Source organism: Ursus americanus, chromosome 25 (genome assembly GCF_024610735.1).
Source record: "Ursus americanus isolate L20-20 chromosome 25, mUrsAme1.1.p, whole genome shotgun sequence".
Classification (NCBI taxonomy): domain Eukaryota; kingdom Metazoa; phylum Chordata; class Mammalia; order Carnivora; family Ursidae; genus Ursus; species Ursus americanus.
This window is the reverse complement of record NC_142151.1, coordinates 11,796,740-11,810,350: the sequence shown is the minus strand read 5'-3', so window position 1 is coordinate 11,810,350 and position 13,611 is coordinate 11,796,740. Positions and strand designations below refer to the sequence as shown.

Here is a 13,611-nt window from a genome sequence, read left to right as displayed (position 1 = left end):
AGAGTGGGTCAAAATGTTCCCTATACAGAATATGATTTTTTAATCCTTAGATGTTTTAAGGACTATTTAATTCTTTTTTAGACAATATAAAATGTGTTTAACCCCTCTTATCTCTATAGGTATTACCTAACTGGTTAGCAATGAATTATCTAAAGGTTTAATTTCCTTACCTTCAGTTAAGCGTAATAAAGAAAAAGTTTATTGCTTTGAGAATATGATTATTTTCCTATCAAAACAAACCCAGGTTTATATTTGGAAATTTATTTTCTTGTTGTTTTGTTACACAGAGACTCAATTAAAATACAACTAAACAAAAACCAGTTAGGGAGGAAAAGGACCGTAAGACAATATTTACCTTATAATTTAACACTTTGGTAGAGAGAGTATTTATTGAAAATCAAATGTCAGTGTGTTTATATACTTTATCATTATTTGTTAATTGTTCAGATCATGTTTCCTGATATTCTAATGTAACTGAATGGTGAAATAATAAGATATTTTAAGAACCCAAGTTTCAATTATATTTAGGAGGAACAGTTATCCGGTTCTTTCTACACTTACCAAAAATATTCTTTTGGGAATAATGTTTTCTCCTCTTTAATCACTTTGTATTTTTTTTTAATTTCTAGGGGAGAGAGTTTATTGGTGTTCTTTGGCAGATATTGTTCATATGAGTTAGATGTTGGTGAAGCGTCGTATAGTTACATAAATATAAGTAAGCTATATATACTACATATACTTGAATTAAATATATGTTTATATATTTAAGTATAATATATAATATTTTAATATATTTATATATTTATTTGAACTAGACTACATTTAATATATTTTATACCTGTTTATTCACATACGTTTATAGAATTTATATTTATTTTAATTCAAGACTACCATTTACTTGCTGTCTGACCTTGCGAATGCCGTTTATGCTCTTGGGGCCTCAGTGTTCCTCATCTACAAATAGAAAGCACCACTGTGCAGCACTGTTAGAATTACAAGTTATATCTCCCTCATGTAATGTCACTTCCTAAACTCCCTTTCCTTGGAACCCGTGATTTCTGCGTTTTCCTCATTCTCTAAAAACAGGGTCATGACCCAGTGACTATAAAGTTCAAGGGATAATGTAGATGAATGAGTGGGGTCTGGCATAAGCCACGTGGCAGGTGTGGAGTTTATCAAATTGGGATGTGTGTGTCCTTACTAAAGAGCGAGTTACTCTATTTGGTGTCAGTAAAGTTGACACTTGGGCATAAAACAGGCCTTACATGATCAGACATAATTTTTCAAAGGCTAATATAAATCTACTTTTTTTAGTTAAGTATGAAATATATAAATTTTTAAGTTTGGCAGTGAATTCAATTTAAAAAAATGAGACATAACATGCCCGTAAATGGTAGTGGACCATTATTTAATTGTGTAGGATCTCTGTTTAAGTCATTACAAAGAGAAATGTAAAAAAAAAAAAAAAAAAAAAAAAAAAATTACAGTCCCAGATAAATATTTACTTTAACTTGCTTGTTTCAGATGATCATGCTTATCATTTGTTTAGCTGTCGCTGTTTCTTCATGACAAATAATGTTATTTTCATGCCTCATGAAACATTGCATAGGATTTTGTGTTCTTTGCCTGCAGACCTAAAAAATGAGTGAGGAGAGTGTGACATACACGGACCTGAAATTACCAGATTCAAAGAAACTGAAGGGCAAAAGGTGTCTAGTGGATAAAAGGAGAGGTAAATGTTTTTGTTTGTTTTCTTGTTTCTGAAAACATTATGACATCAAGTAAGAAAAAGTGAAATCATGATAATTGTGTCTATACATTTTGATACTATATATCTGGTTCTTTATATATGAAGTTTATTTAAATGTAATATTCAATGAGACTTATGACAAGAGTAAATAGTGATATTCTTTTTAAGTTCCAGAATGAATTTCCATTTTGTTCTAATTTTGAGGGTCTTCCTAGGCTCAATGGTTACTGTACGTTTTGCTTTCTGATTTTGTACAGAACTTCCACGGCATTTTGTTGCATTATCCCTGGGAGTTATATGTGTTATCCTCCTGCTGACAATCACAGGCTTAGTAACAATGCGTGAGTATCAGGCACACAGTTCCACAGCCAGAGTGGAAAATGAGATGCTATAACCAATGAACTTCTGCTGACCCTTTGTGAATCATAAAGTCTTATAGAAGTGTTAGTAATTTTGATGGTGATGATGATAATATTGATAATGATGGTTTTATTATCTTGCTATCACTTAGTTTAACACCACACAAAATAGCATAAGCAATAGCTGTAATGGCAGAAAATTTGGCTGAAATGTACAATGAGACTTACATAAATATTCATCCTTATATTTTGTTTAGAAGAAGGTGTTCCGTATGATCAGAGATTGAAAAACTCTTTGCTTGAATAGTACATTCCTTATCATACTGCGATACTGTTTAAATCACAGAAGAATATAAAGTTGATCTATTTTCTATATTACTTTTTATAGATTTCATATCAATTTTTTAAAAAAAATTTGTATAGAATACTTGTTTTTAATATCTTTTTCCTGATGTTTATTAATTATTCTTTGTTTTATTCATTCAACCATGATTTTGAGTATCTTTGCTGGGTCAGGAAATATGTATGGCACTATAGATACAGGAATTTTAAAAAGTGAACTCTCAGGGAGCTCAGTTTAAAGGGGAAGACTTTTTTTTTTTTAAATGAAGCCGTTTTTAAAATAAATATTATTAGTGCTGGGATGATAGCATGAAGATATATCAGATGAATGGGATATTCTATGGTAAGGTCAAGAAATTTCCTCTAGGAGATAGTAATTGACTTGATGTAAAAGATAAGTAGGATGAAATCAGGAAACTCATGGTAGAAAAGACTCTTCCTGGCAGAACAACATGAACAGAAGAACATACTGATGTGTTAGGAGAATTTCAGTTTTGGGTGAATAAAAGAACTAGGTAGAAATAGATTTTCCTAGATATGCAATTTATGGTAATTTCAATATCATGTTAGGAAATTTTAGATCTGTTCTAAAAACAAAAAAGAAACTATTGGAAGATTTACCTGAGTGCAAACAGGACTCATGTCCCATGAGCAGATAGAGATTTTGGAAAGGTCAATCTGAATAAACTGGAAAGTGGGTGAGGGGACAAGCTAGGAGGATGTTTCAGGAATTAGGTTAGTTAGAATGATTGAATTAATGTCATGAGAGAAGTAATGAAGGGTAGGAACCACATATGGGAAATATTTAATGTGTAGAATTGTTAGGATATGACTTTTATTGATTGTTGTGAGGGAGATAAGGGAATCAGTGTTACCATTTGACATTGGGCTATACACCTTGGTGAATATATTCCACTAAATGTTATAGAAAACACAAGGGGAACATAGGCTATGATTAAGGGTGTGTGTGTGTATTTGTGTATGTGTGTATGTGTGCTAATAATAGTGAAGAAAGAGGTGCTGTTCGCATATCATTGGAGATTACCAGAAAGAATTAGATTGGTCTGAGTCTTCTAGAGTAAATTTTGACAATAGACACAGATCATCAGCACATGTATGATAGGATCAAAAGTCTGAGATCAAGAGAGATGCCTAGATTAGAGATATAAATTGTGGATTCAACAACTAATGTAAAAATTGTTGGAAAACATGATAGAGGAAAGCAGAAGCTAGACCCAGTGTGACCTTAAAAAACCAGGAGAGAAGATTATGCCAGAAAAACAAGAGTGAGAAGGATGATTCTTAGGATAAATCGACATTTAGGCATGTAAGAGGAGCAAATAGTGAAAAACAGTGATGGTTTACTTAAACACGGAGGGGAGCCAAAACACTGCGGCATCATATGTAAAGGAGGCTAGTGATAGTTATGGGTTCCAAGTAGTACAGAAAGGCAAAGTATTATAATGTGAAAGGTATACTTATTATATTTGGCAGGAGAGAGGCCACTAACGACATTTTCTAGAGTAGATTCAGGAAAATGGTGGGTTGGGTCAAAGCTAGATTACAATGACTGAAACTTATTCAAACATTAGGAAGCTGAGACACTGAGTACAGAAAATTATTTTTTGAATTATGGCTAAGCAATAAATTTACCAAGTGTTGAAAATATGTGGATGTACAGGATCTCATACATTGTAAACGGACTATAAACTGACACAAGCACTTTGTCAGTTTGGTATTATTTCCTAAACCTGAACATGAGTTAGTCATTCTCAGCCTAAGTATACGTCCGACAGACATACTCGCACACGCACAGACATGCACTTCTACGGACTGTTTGTAGCAGTGCTGTTCAGAATATCCAACACCTCAGAACTACACAAACGGCCATTAATGGGAGAGTAAATGAAACCTCTGGAATTTATGTCCCAATGCAGTTAATATAACAATTAAAACAAACTACAGTGGTATAGAACAATGTGAATGAAATTTATGAAAATAATATGAAATGAAAAAAGAGCAAGGCACAAAAGTTCTTGTATATCATTATACTTTCTTACAAACCTTAATATTTAAAAACAAAATAAATAGTAATCTTTCAGAAGATACATAAAGAGACAATAAAAGTACATGTAAAATTTGTCAAAGGGTGTTTGTAATGGGTTTTAGTGACACTGTTTGAGAGAGGTATGAAGATGAGACGAAATAAAGTATAAAAGTAGATAAATGTAATAGTTAAGGTGTTAGCTACAATTTTGGGTGTTTAACAAATTGGCTAAATAAATAAGAAAAATAAAAGTTCTGAGAGCAAAGTTGAGAGTGTTTCAGGAATGAAGTATTATGAACAACCTTATGCTATCCGCAATCTAAGAGTTAGAAAAACAATGCTGTTACAAAAAAATAAGAAGAATAAAGGACAGGAAATTTCTTGGGAGAGGTGACTTGAGATGAGCATATGCAAGAGAAGGGAACCATGAGAAGGAAAATGTTGAGGGTTCAAGAGGGTTCTATATAATAGTAGGAGATCGTGATCACCAAAGATTCAATAGGGGATGAAATCCAGACCAGGGGTGAGAGTTTCAGGCTTGCTCAGTGAGAAGCAACTTTTTTTAAAGGATAGATTGAGGAATACCTGTGTATTTATAGGAGGTGAAGCAGGATTTTGAGAGGAACACATGATGTTCCCTGGTGACTGTTTCCATGTGAAATAACAGATGAGGCCATCTTCTGAGGGGGAGGGTCAGGGAGGTATTCTGGAGAATTTAGGAAAAGTATAAATACTTGAAATTGCTGTTGAATTGAGAAAAGGATGAGATTCAATAACCACACTGTGTAATGCTGAGGTGAAATAGTGATGAGAAGCGTTAGGTGTTGGTCAGCATTGAACTGTATGGGTACGGTTTTGTGATTTTAGGTCATCTGACTTTCAGAAGCCTTGTAGAGATGAGATGGTGAGTGCCAAGAGTGTCCAGGGTTGGTGACTTTTGTATGTTTTTTTCTTTCTTTTTATTTTTTAAGGAGCCTCACACCCAACATGGGGTTTTACCTAAGACCCTGAGATCAAGAGTCACATGCTCTACGCACTGAGCCAGCATGTGTCCCAATGAATTGGCTATTTTTAGATGTGCATAAAGAGTATGTTGTAAGTTTCTTGGAAGTCCTGCCAACATTAGTTTTGTACCATGTATCCTTGGATAGACAGCAAGGGAAGGACAAGGGAATAGATTAGTCACAAGAACTTGTAGTATTTAGGTATCAGAGGTCCTTACATTTTTAAAGATTTTATTTATTTATTTGAGAGAGAGATAACAACAGAGCACAAATGGGGAGGTGAGGGAGAAGCAGGCTCACCACTGAGCAGGGAGCCAGATGTGGGGCTCCATCCCAGGACCCTGGGATCATGACCTGAGCCAAGGGCAGACTAACTGACTGAGCCACTCAGGCATCCCTAGGTATCAGAGGTCTTAACATGTCTTCTTTTTTTAAAAAAAAAATTTACTTATTTTAGAGGAAGAGAGAGAGAACGAGAGCACTTGTGCAGGGAGAAGGACAGAAGGAAAACTAGCAAACAGACTCCATGCTATGTGTGGTGCTGGTGGTGGGACTCCAACCCAGGACCCTGAGATCATGACCTGAGCTGAAACCAAGAGTTGAAGGCTTAACTGACTGAGCCACTCAGGTGCTCCTTCATGTGTCTTTTTAATTCAGAACCAGTATATAAACATTGGAATGGATGGCTGAATTGAAGCAATAGTCATATTTATTGCAACTGACTACATTAAGAGACTGTGCAGTGGATATTGTTGATTTTTACCAGTAGCCATTGAATTTGATTGAAGGATGGATGGGTCCTAGCAGATTTGGAAATTAACGTTCTCAGTTGTGTAACAAATCCTTAAAGGATTTTTCTTTTAATGTTCACACACTGAAAGAGCCATATACTTCATGTTTTCACATTTTTTCTTTGTGAGTTTTGGGGAGATATTGTTATTTCTCTTAGAGTATGTTAACTTTCCTTTTGCATATTAGAAGGAGACATCTGAGCTCTTACTCCATGCACATTCAATGAATCAATTATAAGTTTATTCTAGAGAGGAACCAAATCCCTGTATTTAGCTTTTCATGAAAATACTAAATGTGAAATAATATCCTGAATACTCAATTTCACCAACTTTGAAATCTTCATTTGAAGCATAGATGGCATAGATACTAGTAATATATTTGATTTCCTGTTTATATTTTCTATTTTATAAGTTAATTACTGTTTTACATACTTAACAAATAATAGATATCAAGTTATAGTTTTATTTAAAAATATGTTTTATGTTCTGACACTTTATAGTATTTTATCCTAACATTTCCTCTGATGGTACTTTCATTTAGTCAACAGCATTCACCAAGTAGTTTAAATTAGAGTAAGCGATTATAATAAAGTGACCTATTAAAGGCATTCATGACCTTAATTTTCTAATATGGGTTGAAGTTTTTCAGAGGTGTCCTGGAAACACAATGCAACATATGAAAGACATAAAGGACAAAAATGCTTCCTTTGCAGAAGTTGTAGATAACTCAGTTTTACTACTTATTCCAGGTATGTACTGAATACTTACACTGTTAGTTACAGATGTGTGGTTTTTTTCATGGAATTATCTCCTTCTGTTCCTTTTTAATATATAATTTTAAAACTTTACATTGTATTTTGTCAGGTCCTTTAATTTTGCTCAACCTTTTAAAATCAAATCCATTTTATTATAGGTCATTGAACTCTTGACTTTCACAAAGTCATGTTGATTTGATTATTTGAGTAATTTATCCTCACGAATGAATTTTCCCCAATATAGATGCCTTGGAATTAATACCATCCTTGTATTTTCCATTGGTGGATTTCTCCTAGAAGCGAGACCTGCTCCATATTGCTGCAGTTTATTTGCCCTTGAGAAGCCAAGGTTTCTTAGTGTAATGGTCTGAAGTCTGTCAGAAACAGTCCCTGGCTTCACAATTTGGCCAAAGAGCTATTCCCAATATTAGACTTTTGGGATACAGAAATACCACTTATTGTTTTGGTCATCAATCTGAACTAAGCAATGAAATATATAGAAGGTGCAGGTCTCTAAGTGTTCTTGTGGTTGAAGATCGTGGTGGATTTTGTTTTCAAGATAAAGGATATACCATACTTCAAGAAAAATTATACTGCTGTGGAAAAAGCTGTTACTATTTTTCAAAGGAAGAGAAGACTTGGGAGAGGAGTCAGGAGTCATGCCAAGACCAGCGTTCTAGTCTCATTAAGATTGATAATAAAGAGGAGCAGGTATGACTACTTTATAAAACTTGAGTAAATGGTTTACAAGAAGTTCCTATATTTTGAGTTAGGGTAATTCCTTACACTTTCATCCAGTATTATTTGGCCACTTTGTGTTGAAGGACTTGCTAACTGGTCTAGATTGCTCTGCAGAAGAGACACATATGTAACAGAGACCTAGAAGAACCACTCTTTTAAACCAAGAGAAATGACTCTGCTGTGTGTGCCATGGACTGATTTTCAGTCCTTTCATTGTATGTGTTTGTCTTCGAATTTAGTATACATCAGGCAGTTCAGTTTTTATTTTCTCAGGGCTAATATAGGGTAAATGAAATACTGCCTTCAGTGGTATGAGCATTCTGAAAGAGTCATTTTCTCATTGTACTGAATTCTGTTCAGTATTTGGGAGGGATCACACTTCTAAGGCAAAATGAGTCTCTCACTTTCATGGCTATGGGAAAAAGGATGTAAAGTCAAGAGGCTGAATACAGCAGGAATGGTTCTCTAAAAATGAACTTTTCTTTTACTTATCAAGAATGACAGAGGAAGCACCTCTCTTCTAGAAGAGACATTTAGATCGCATTGGCCATTCCTTTTAGAATTTGGGAATATTAAGTCAACAGATTGGATTTTGTAGCTTTTCTTCTAATGATTCCATTCAGGTCCTGAATTCCAGTTACACTGTTTAGTGCTAGCAGTGGTCTTTCTATTAGTGTCTAGTGAAGGAAAACTTAAAAATCTCAAGTTAAAAAAACAAACAAACAACAACATTCAAGGGTGTCTGGCTTGCTCACTTGTTCAGTAGTGTGTGTGATTCTTGATCTTGGAGTTGTGAGTTCAAGCCCCATGTTGGGTGTAGAGCTTACTTGAAAAAAAAAAAAAAAGAAAGAAAGGAAACGTATGTTTTCTTGTTTCTGAAATTCTTATTAAAATAACAATATGCCTTTCTTCTCCTACTGATCATCCTAGTTCTTATGTTCCATAGATGAGAGAAACCATATGATAATTGGCTTTCTCTGAGAAAGGGATAAAGAAAGGGGGGGTCAGTAGGGGGAATGAAGCATGAGAGACTATGGACTCTGAGAAACAAACTGAGGGCTTCAGAGGGGAGGGGGTGTGGGATAGGCTGGTGGTGGTTAGTAAGGAAGGCATGTATTGTATAGTGCACTGGGTGTTATACGCAACTAATGAATCATCGAACTTTACATGAAAAACCAGGGATGTACTGTATGGTGACTAACATAATGTAATAAAAAATATTATAATTAAAAAAAATAAACAAATAAATACGACCTCCCCCCAAAAAACAATATGAATGAATCACTCTTAACTATAAGAAACAGATAAACTAAACAATAACATATGGAGTCAAATAAATTTTAAAAATATAGGTATATCTTATGAGTACCTTGATTAATATAAATCTCAGTTGCTATCAATCAATTCCTCAATAATTTGAATTTTCTTCTCTCAGAAATTAAATTTATTTGTCATCCATATTTCCCCTGTAATTTCCAATTCAGTTTTCTTCGGTTTTAGTCCTGCCATTGAAGTTTCTAGGCTTCAGAGTTTCACTGAAATGTCATATACTTGTTATCTTTTTATTTCCATGAACTAATCTAGAGCCTTTGAAGTTCCACGAGGCTTTTGTCATGGGGTAGAGCAACGCTGAGTTTCATAGTCTCCCTCTTCATTTGATGACAGCCTCGCTGTCAGGATCTAAACTGGAATAGTGATGCACTATACAAACCCTGTGACAGTCTTTGCTGTAGGAGAGCATTAATCTTACACTAATGGTTTAGGATTTTAATCTTTTTTGCTTTATCAAGCCCAAGAGTATAATGAAAGCAATCCCTTAAATCCACTGATACTGGAAACTGAGATTGGCCTTTATATATTTATGTATACTCCTAAATATAAGAAAAATATGTGAATGAAGGAATCAATGAACATTGAATTTTAGTGTTTCTTTGGAGACCTAGAAAAGATATAGTTTCATGATGCTTATATAATATCACCCATTTTACCTCCTCTAAAAGATGCACTATTAAGGTTTTTTTCTATACAACTTAATTACAGTGAAAAAATATTGGAGTGTGTGTTTGTATGTGTGTGTGTGTTGAGAGACAGAGTGAGAGAGAGGGAGAGAGGGGATTAGATTACATTGCTTTTAGGGAGGAACGTTAATTTGTTTCTTCATATTTGCATCCATAGGAGACATTTGAAGTGAATAAAATATGTCGATTGGAATAATGATTACAAATAATTTACGGTTCTTTATGTTAAAGATATTTTTGACACTGCATGCATTATTCAGTGCACAAAATCCTCAAAACAGTCAATATGATTCTCACTGTATCATAAACAAAATACTCAAAGAAGTTTTATTTGCTTCAGTGTACATAGCCAATAAATGACTTAAGCTGTTTTAACGCCTGTGGACATAGTTTCTTCATTTTCACGGTTGTATAACATTCTACAACTTGGGTACACTTCATCCATTCTCTAGATGATGGGAAATTGGTTTTTATCCAGCTTTTGTTATGAATAGTCCTTCATTAAACATTCTTAGACATGTCTCTGTGCCAAATTGTTCCATGTGTCCTCTTTTTTCTTTATCACAAATCTTCCTAGGAATGGAATCATTGGGAAATGAGATTTGTACAAGTTCAATTTTATATGAGAATTCCAAATTATATTTCAATATGATTTAACAACAGTTTTAAAGTATTTTTGATCTCTACCATCCCACGAACTTGCTGTGGTTATTTTTACTTTCTGCCAATTGAGTAGTTGTAAAATTTATTCCTGTGGCTTTGTTTTGCATTTGCCTGATCTGGTGAGCTTGCCTCTTTCTATATTTATTGGCTATATGCTTTATTTATTTGAAATATGTTCTCATGTTTTGTCTATTTTTTCTTATTAGATCATTTTGTTTTCTTATTGATTTATAGAAATGCGTATTTATTCTATAAATTATTACAGATGTCTCCAGATTTGAAACCTGCCTTTCTACATTTTTAAAATGTCTTATGATGAAGACAATTTCTAGGTTTCATGCAGTTGTATTTACCCATCTACATTATGTGGAGATTTTTTTTTAAGTCCATCATGTGCTTTGTTGATATTTTTCATCCAGTCACAAGGACTTGAGTGATTCATTTATTGAAGACTTTCCATTTTAATTTCATCTCTGCACCATGTAGAAATTAGCCTGTGTCTTCCATTTATCACAGTGGCATTTGAAGATAAAAGTGCCCAGTATTTTAGGAGTCCTTTGCAGATGAGGTGTTTTCATTGATGGTATGAATAATATCAGTAATTTTACTTTTCCCACAGAACTTCATTCAATCAAAAATAAAACACAATTATTGGATTGGATTATATAAAATAGGAGCTAAGCATTCCTGGAAGTGGCTGGATGGCACACTCCTATCTCAGACGGTGTAAGTTTTCATGTCCCAGTTTTCATTCCCTTTCCTGCTCAGGAACTGCCTGCTAGATTATAGGTCATGAATAGGAAAGGATCCTTGGGGACTTAGGGAATATCTTGAATCCCATTTGCTCTCACTTCTCAGATAGGCAACCAAATGCAAATCTCAGGCTTTAAATAGATCCAAAGAGCATTATTTATTCCCATGTTCTTTAATAGAGTGTCCTTCCAAACACAATAAAGTGACATTTTGTTGTTGTATCTTTTTCTTGTATGTTCTACGATACTAGCATGTTTGCTGGTATGGTTGCAGGAAATGGTAAAAATATAATGAGGAAAGAAAAGTTGTATCTAAACCCAGCTTTCTGTCAGTGCGACTTATATGTGTTTATTCGGTATCATTCAAGAACTAAGAAGAAAAGAGCTTTTTTCCAATAAATCATTTAGTAATCTTGTATGTCTAATGTGGCCACTACTTAGTGTCTTTCATGTTATTATTTCACACAAGTCCAAATAATTTCTGGTAGTCCTGTCTCATTAGTAAATCCCATAGATTTATTGGTTTGATGTCCAGGAAACTAGTTTAGAAAATGAAGAAAAATGAACTGTTATAACTAAATCTAAATAACATGAGGGACAGTATGAGAGACATGGGCTATTTAACATGCTTTTTATTGTTTGCCTGTAATGTGCCAGGCACGTCTAGCCATTGAAGCTACAGTGATGAATAAAACATGCCACAGTATCCTCCCCTTATGGATATTACATCCTAATGCAGGCATGATAGTGCTGGTGGGGATAAGCGAGGACAAACTAAATATGCCAAGTAAATTATATGGCACATTCGAAGAAGATAAATGCTACGGAGTGTCGTGATGTCTCTCACTTTTTTCTAAATCATAATTTTTTTTGTATGAAGGTAAGAGGAAGAGACGTCACTGTTTTAACTGGGGTGGTGAAGGACAGCGTCCTTGAGAAATGACGTTTGTATAGTATTTTGAATAAGCAAGCCCTTTGGATTACCTGATGGGACAGCATCCTAGCAGTAGAAAGAGCTGGTGTAAAGACTTTGAGGTAGGAGTGTATTTAGCATGCTTGAGGAAATAGGAAGAAGGCCTGCAAGGCAAGACCAAAGTGAAAAAGGGGAAGAGCAGTAATTCAGGGAGGTAATGATGGTGAAAGCATATGGGACATCAGAATAGTGTAAGAACTTGGATTTTTTCATGACGGCAAAGAGTAGATATTAGAGGGTTTTGAGCAGAAGAGTGACAAAAGCAGGCTTCCTGTTGTAGAGACTCCCTCTGGACAATCTGTTCAGATTAGATGGTGTGTGTTCCTTGGTGCGGTGGGGAGTGTGAAGTAAAAGTTGGGATGCAGGAGACCAAGAGTCTTTTGGATTCATCCAGCTGAGATGTGGTGCCTTGATGAAGATGGTAGGGTTGGTGCTGGTGCAATGTGGTCAGATTCCACACTTCTTTCAAAGATGTATGAGAGGGAAAAAAATGTGTGAGAGAGACTGACAATTCAGGGATGTTTCCAAGGTTTTGGGGCCAGTAATTGTAAGAATGATGTAGCCATTAATGTTAATAGGGCATATTTGGAATTCAGTTTTAGATCCAAGTTTAATAAATCTATTAACCAGTTAGCTACAATTGGGAATGGTGATACATGATTAAGAAGTTCAAGTGAGAGATCTGTGTTAAGAATGTAAATGTTGTATGTGCATTGAAATAATTTCACATATGTTTTAAATTCGTGATATCACCTGAGAAATGACTTTCTAAAATAAATATATTCTCTGCTGCAGGAATTTCCAACAGAGTTTACCGGATATAAAATGTGGATACCTCGAGTCATCAAATATTTTTAGTGCTGATTGTAGTAGACGCTTTCGTTACATTTGTGAAAAGGAGTTCATTGGCCCTGATAATTAAAAGAATTATTGTCATCAAAGTTTTAATATTTTCATTCTTTAATAGGTATTAGGAAAAAACCTAGGATATTCCCTGAAATTAGTCAATTATGCTTGATTTATGAAAGATTATGATCTTTCAAACATCCTTCAGCAAGCATAAAAAATATTTTTTTATTTTATTTATTTTTTTATTATATTATGTTAGTCACCATACAGTACATCCCTGGTTTTTGATGTAAAGTTCGATGATTCATTAGTTGCGTGTATTGTTATAAATAAAAAATTATACATCCAAAAAATAAACATATTGTTTTGGAAGTTCAAGAACCAGTCCATCAAAGAATGTGAAAACAAATTCATTTTGATCGAGTATAAAATTTTGTATTTTAAAAAATAATTAATGGATCTTGATATACATTCACATTGTTCAAAATATAAGAGATACGAAATAATGAACAATTTCTCTTAATCTATCTCATCCCCTATTTACCAAGTTCCCTTCTCAGAGGTGAA

The 13,611-nt window shown here is 34.2% G+C and overlaps 1 protein-coding gene across 1 annotated transcript in view; it reads left to right on the top strand.

Moving 5' to 3' along the window:
• Positions 1–13,117, top strand: part of LOC148107767 (natural killer cells antigen CD94-like) — a 64,392-nt gene extending 51,275 nt beyond the window's left edge. The window contains exons 5-6 of the mRNA XM_087855917.1: positions 11,090–11,196; positions 12,991–13,117. Of these exons, the coding sequence (XP_087712043.1) occupies positions 11,090–11,196; positions 12,991–13,117 (234 nt within the window). The remainder of the gene's footprint in view (positions 1–11,089; positions 11,197–12,990) is intronic.
• Positions 13,118–13,611: the final 494 nt, after the last annotated feature.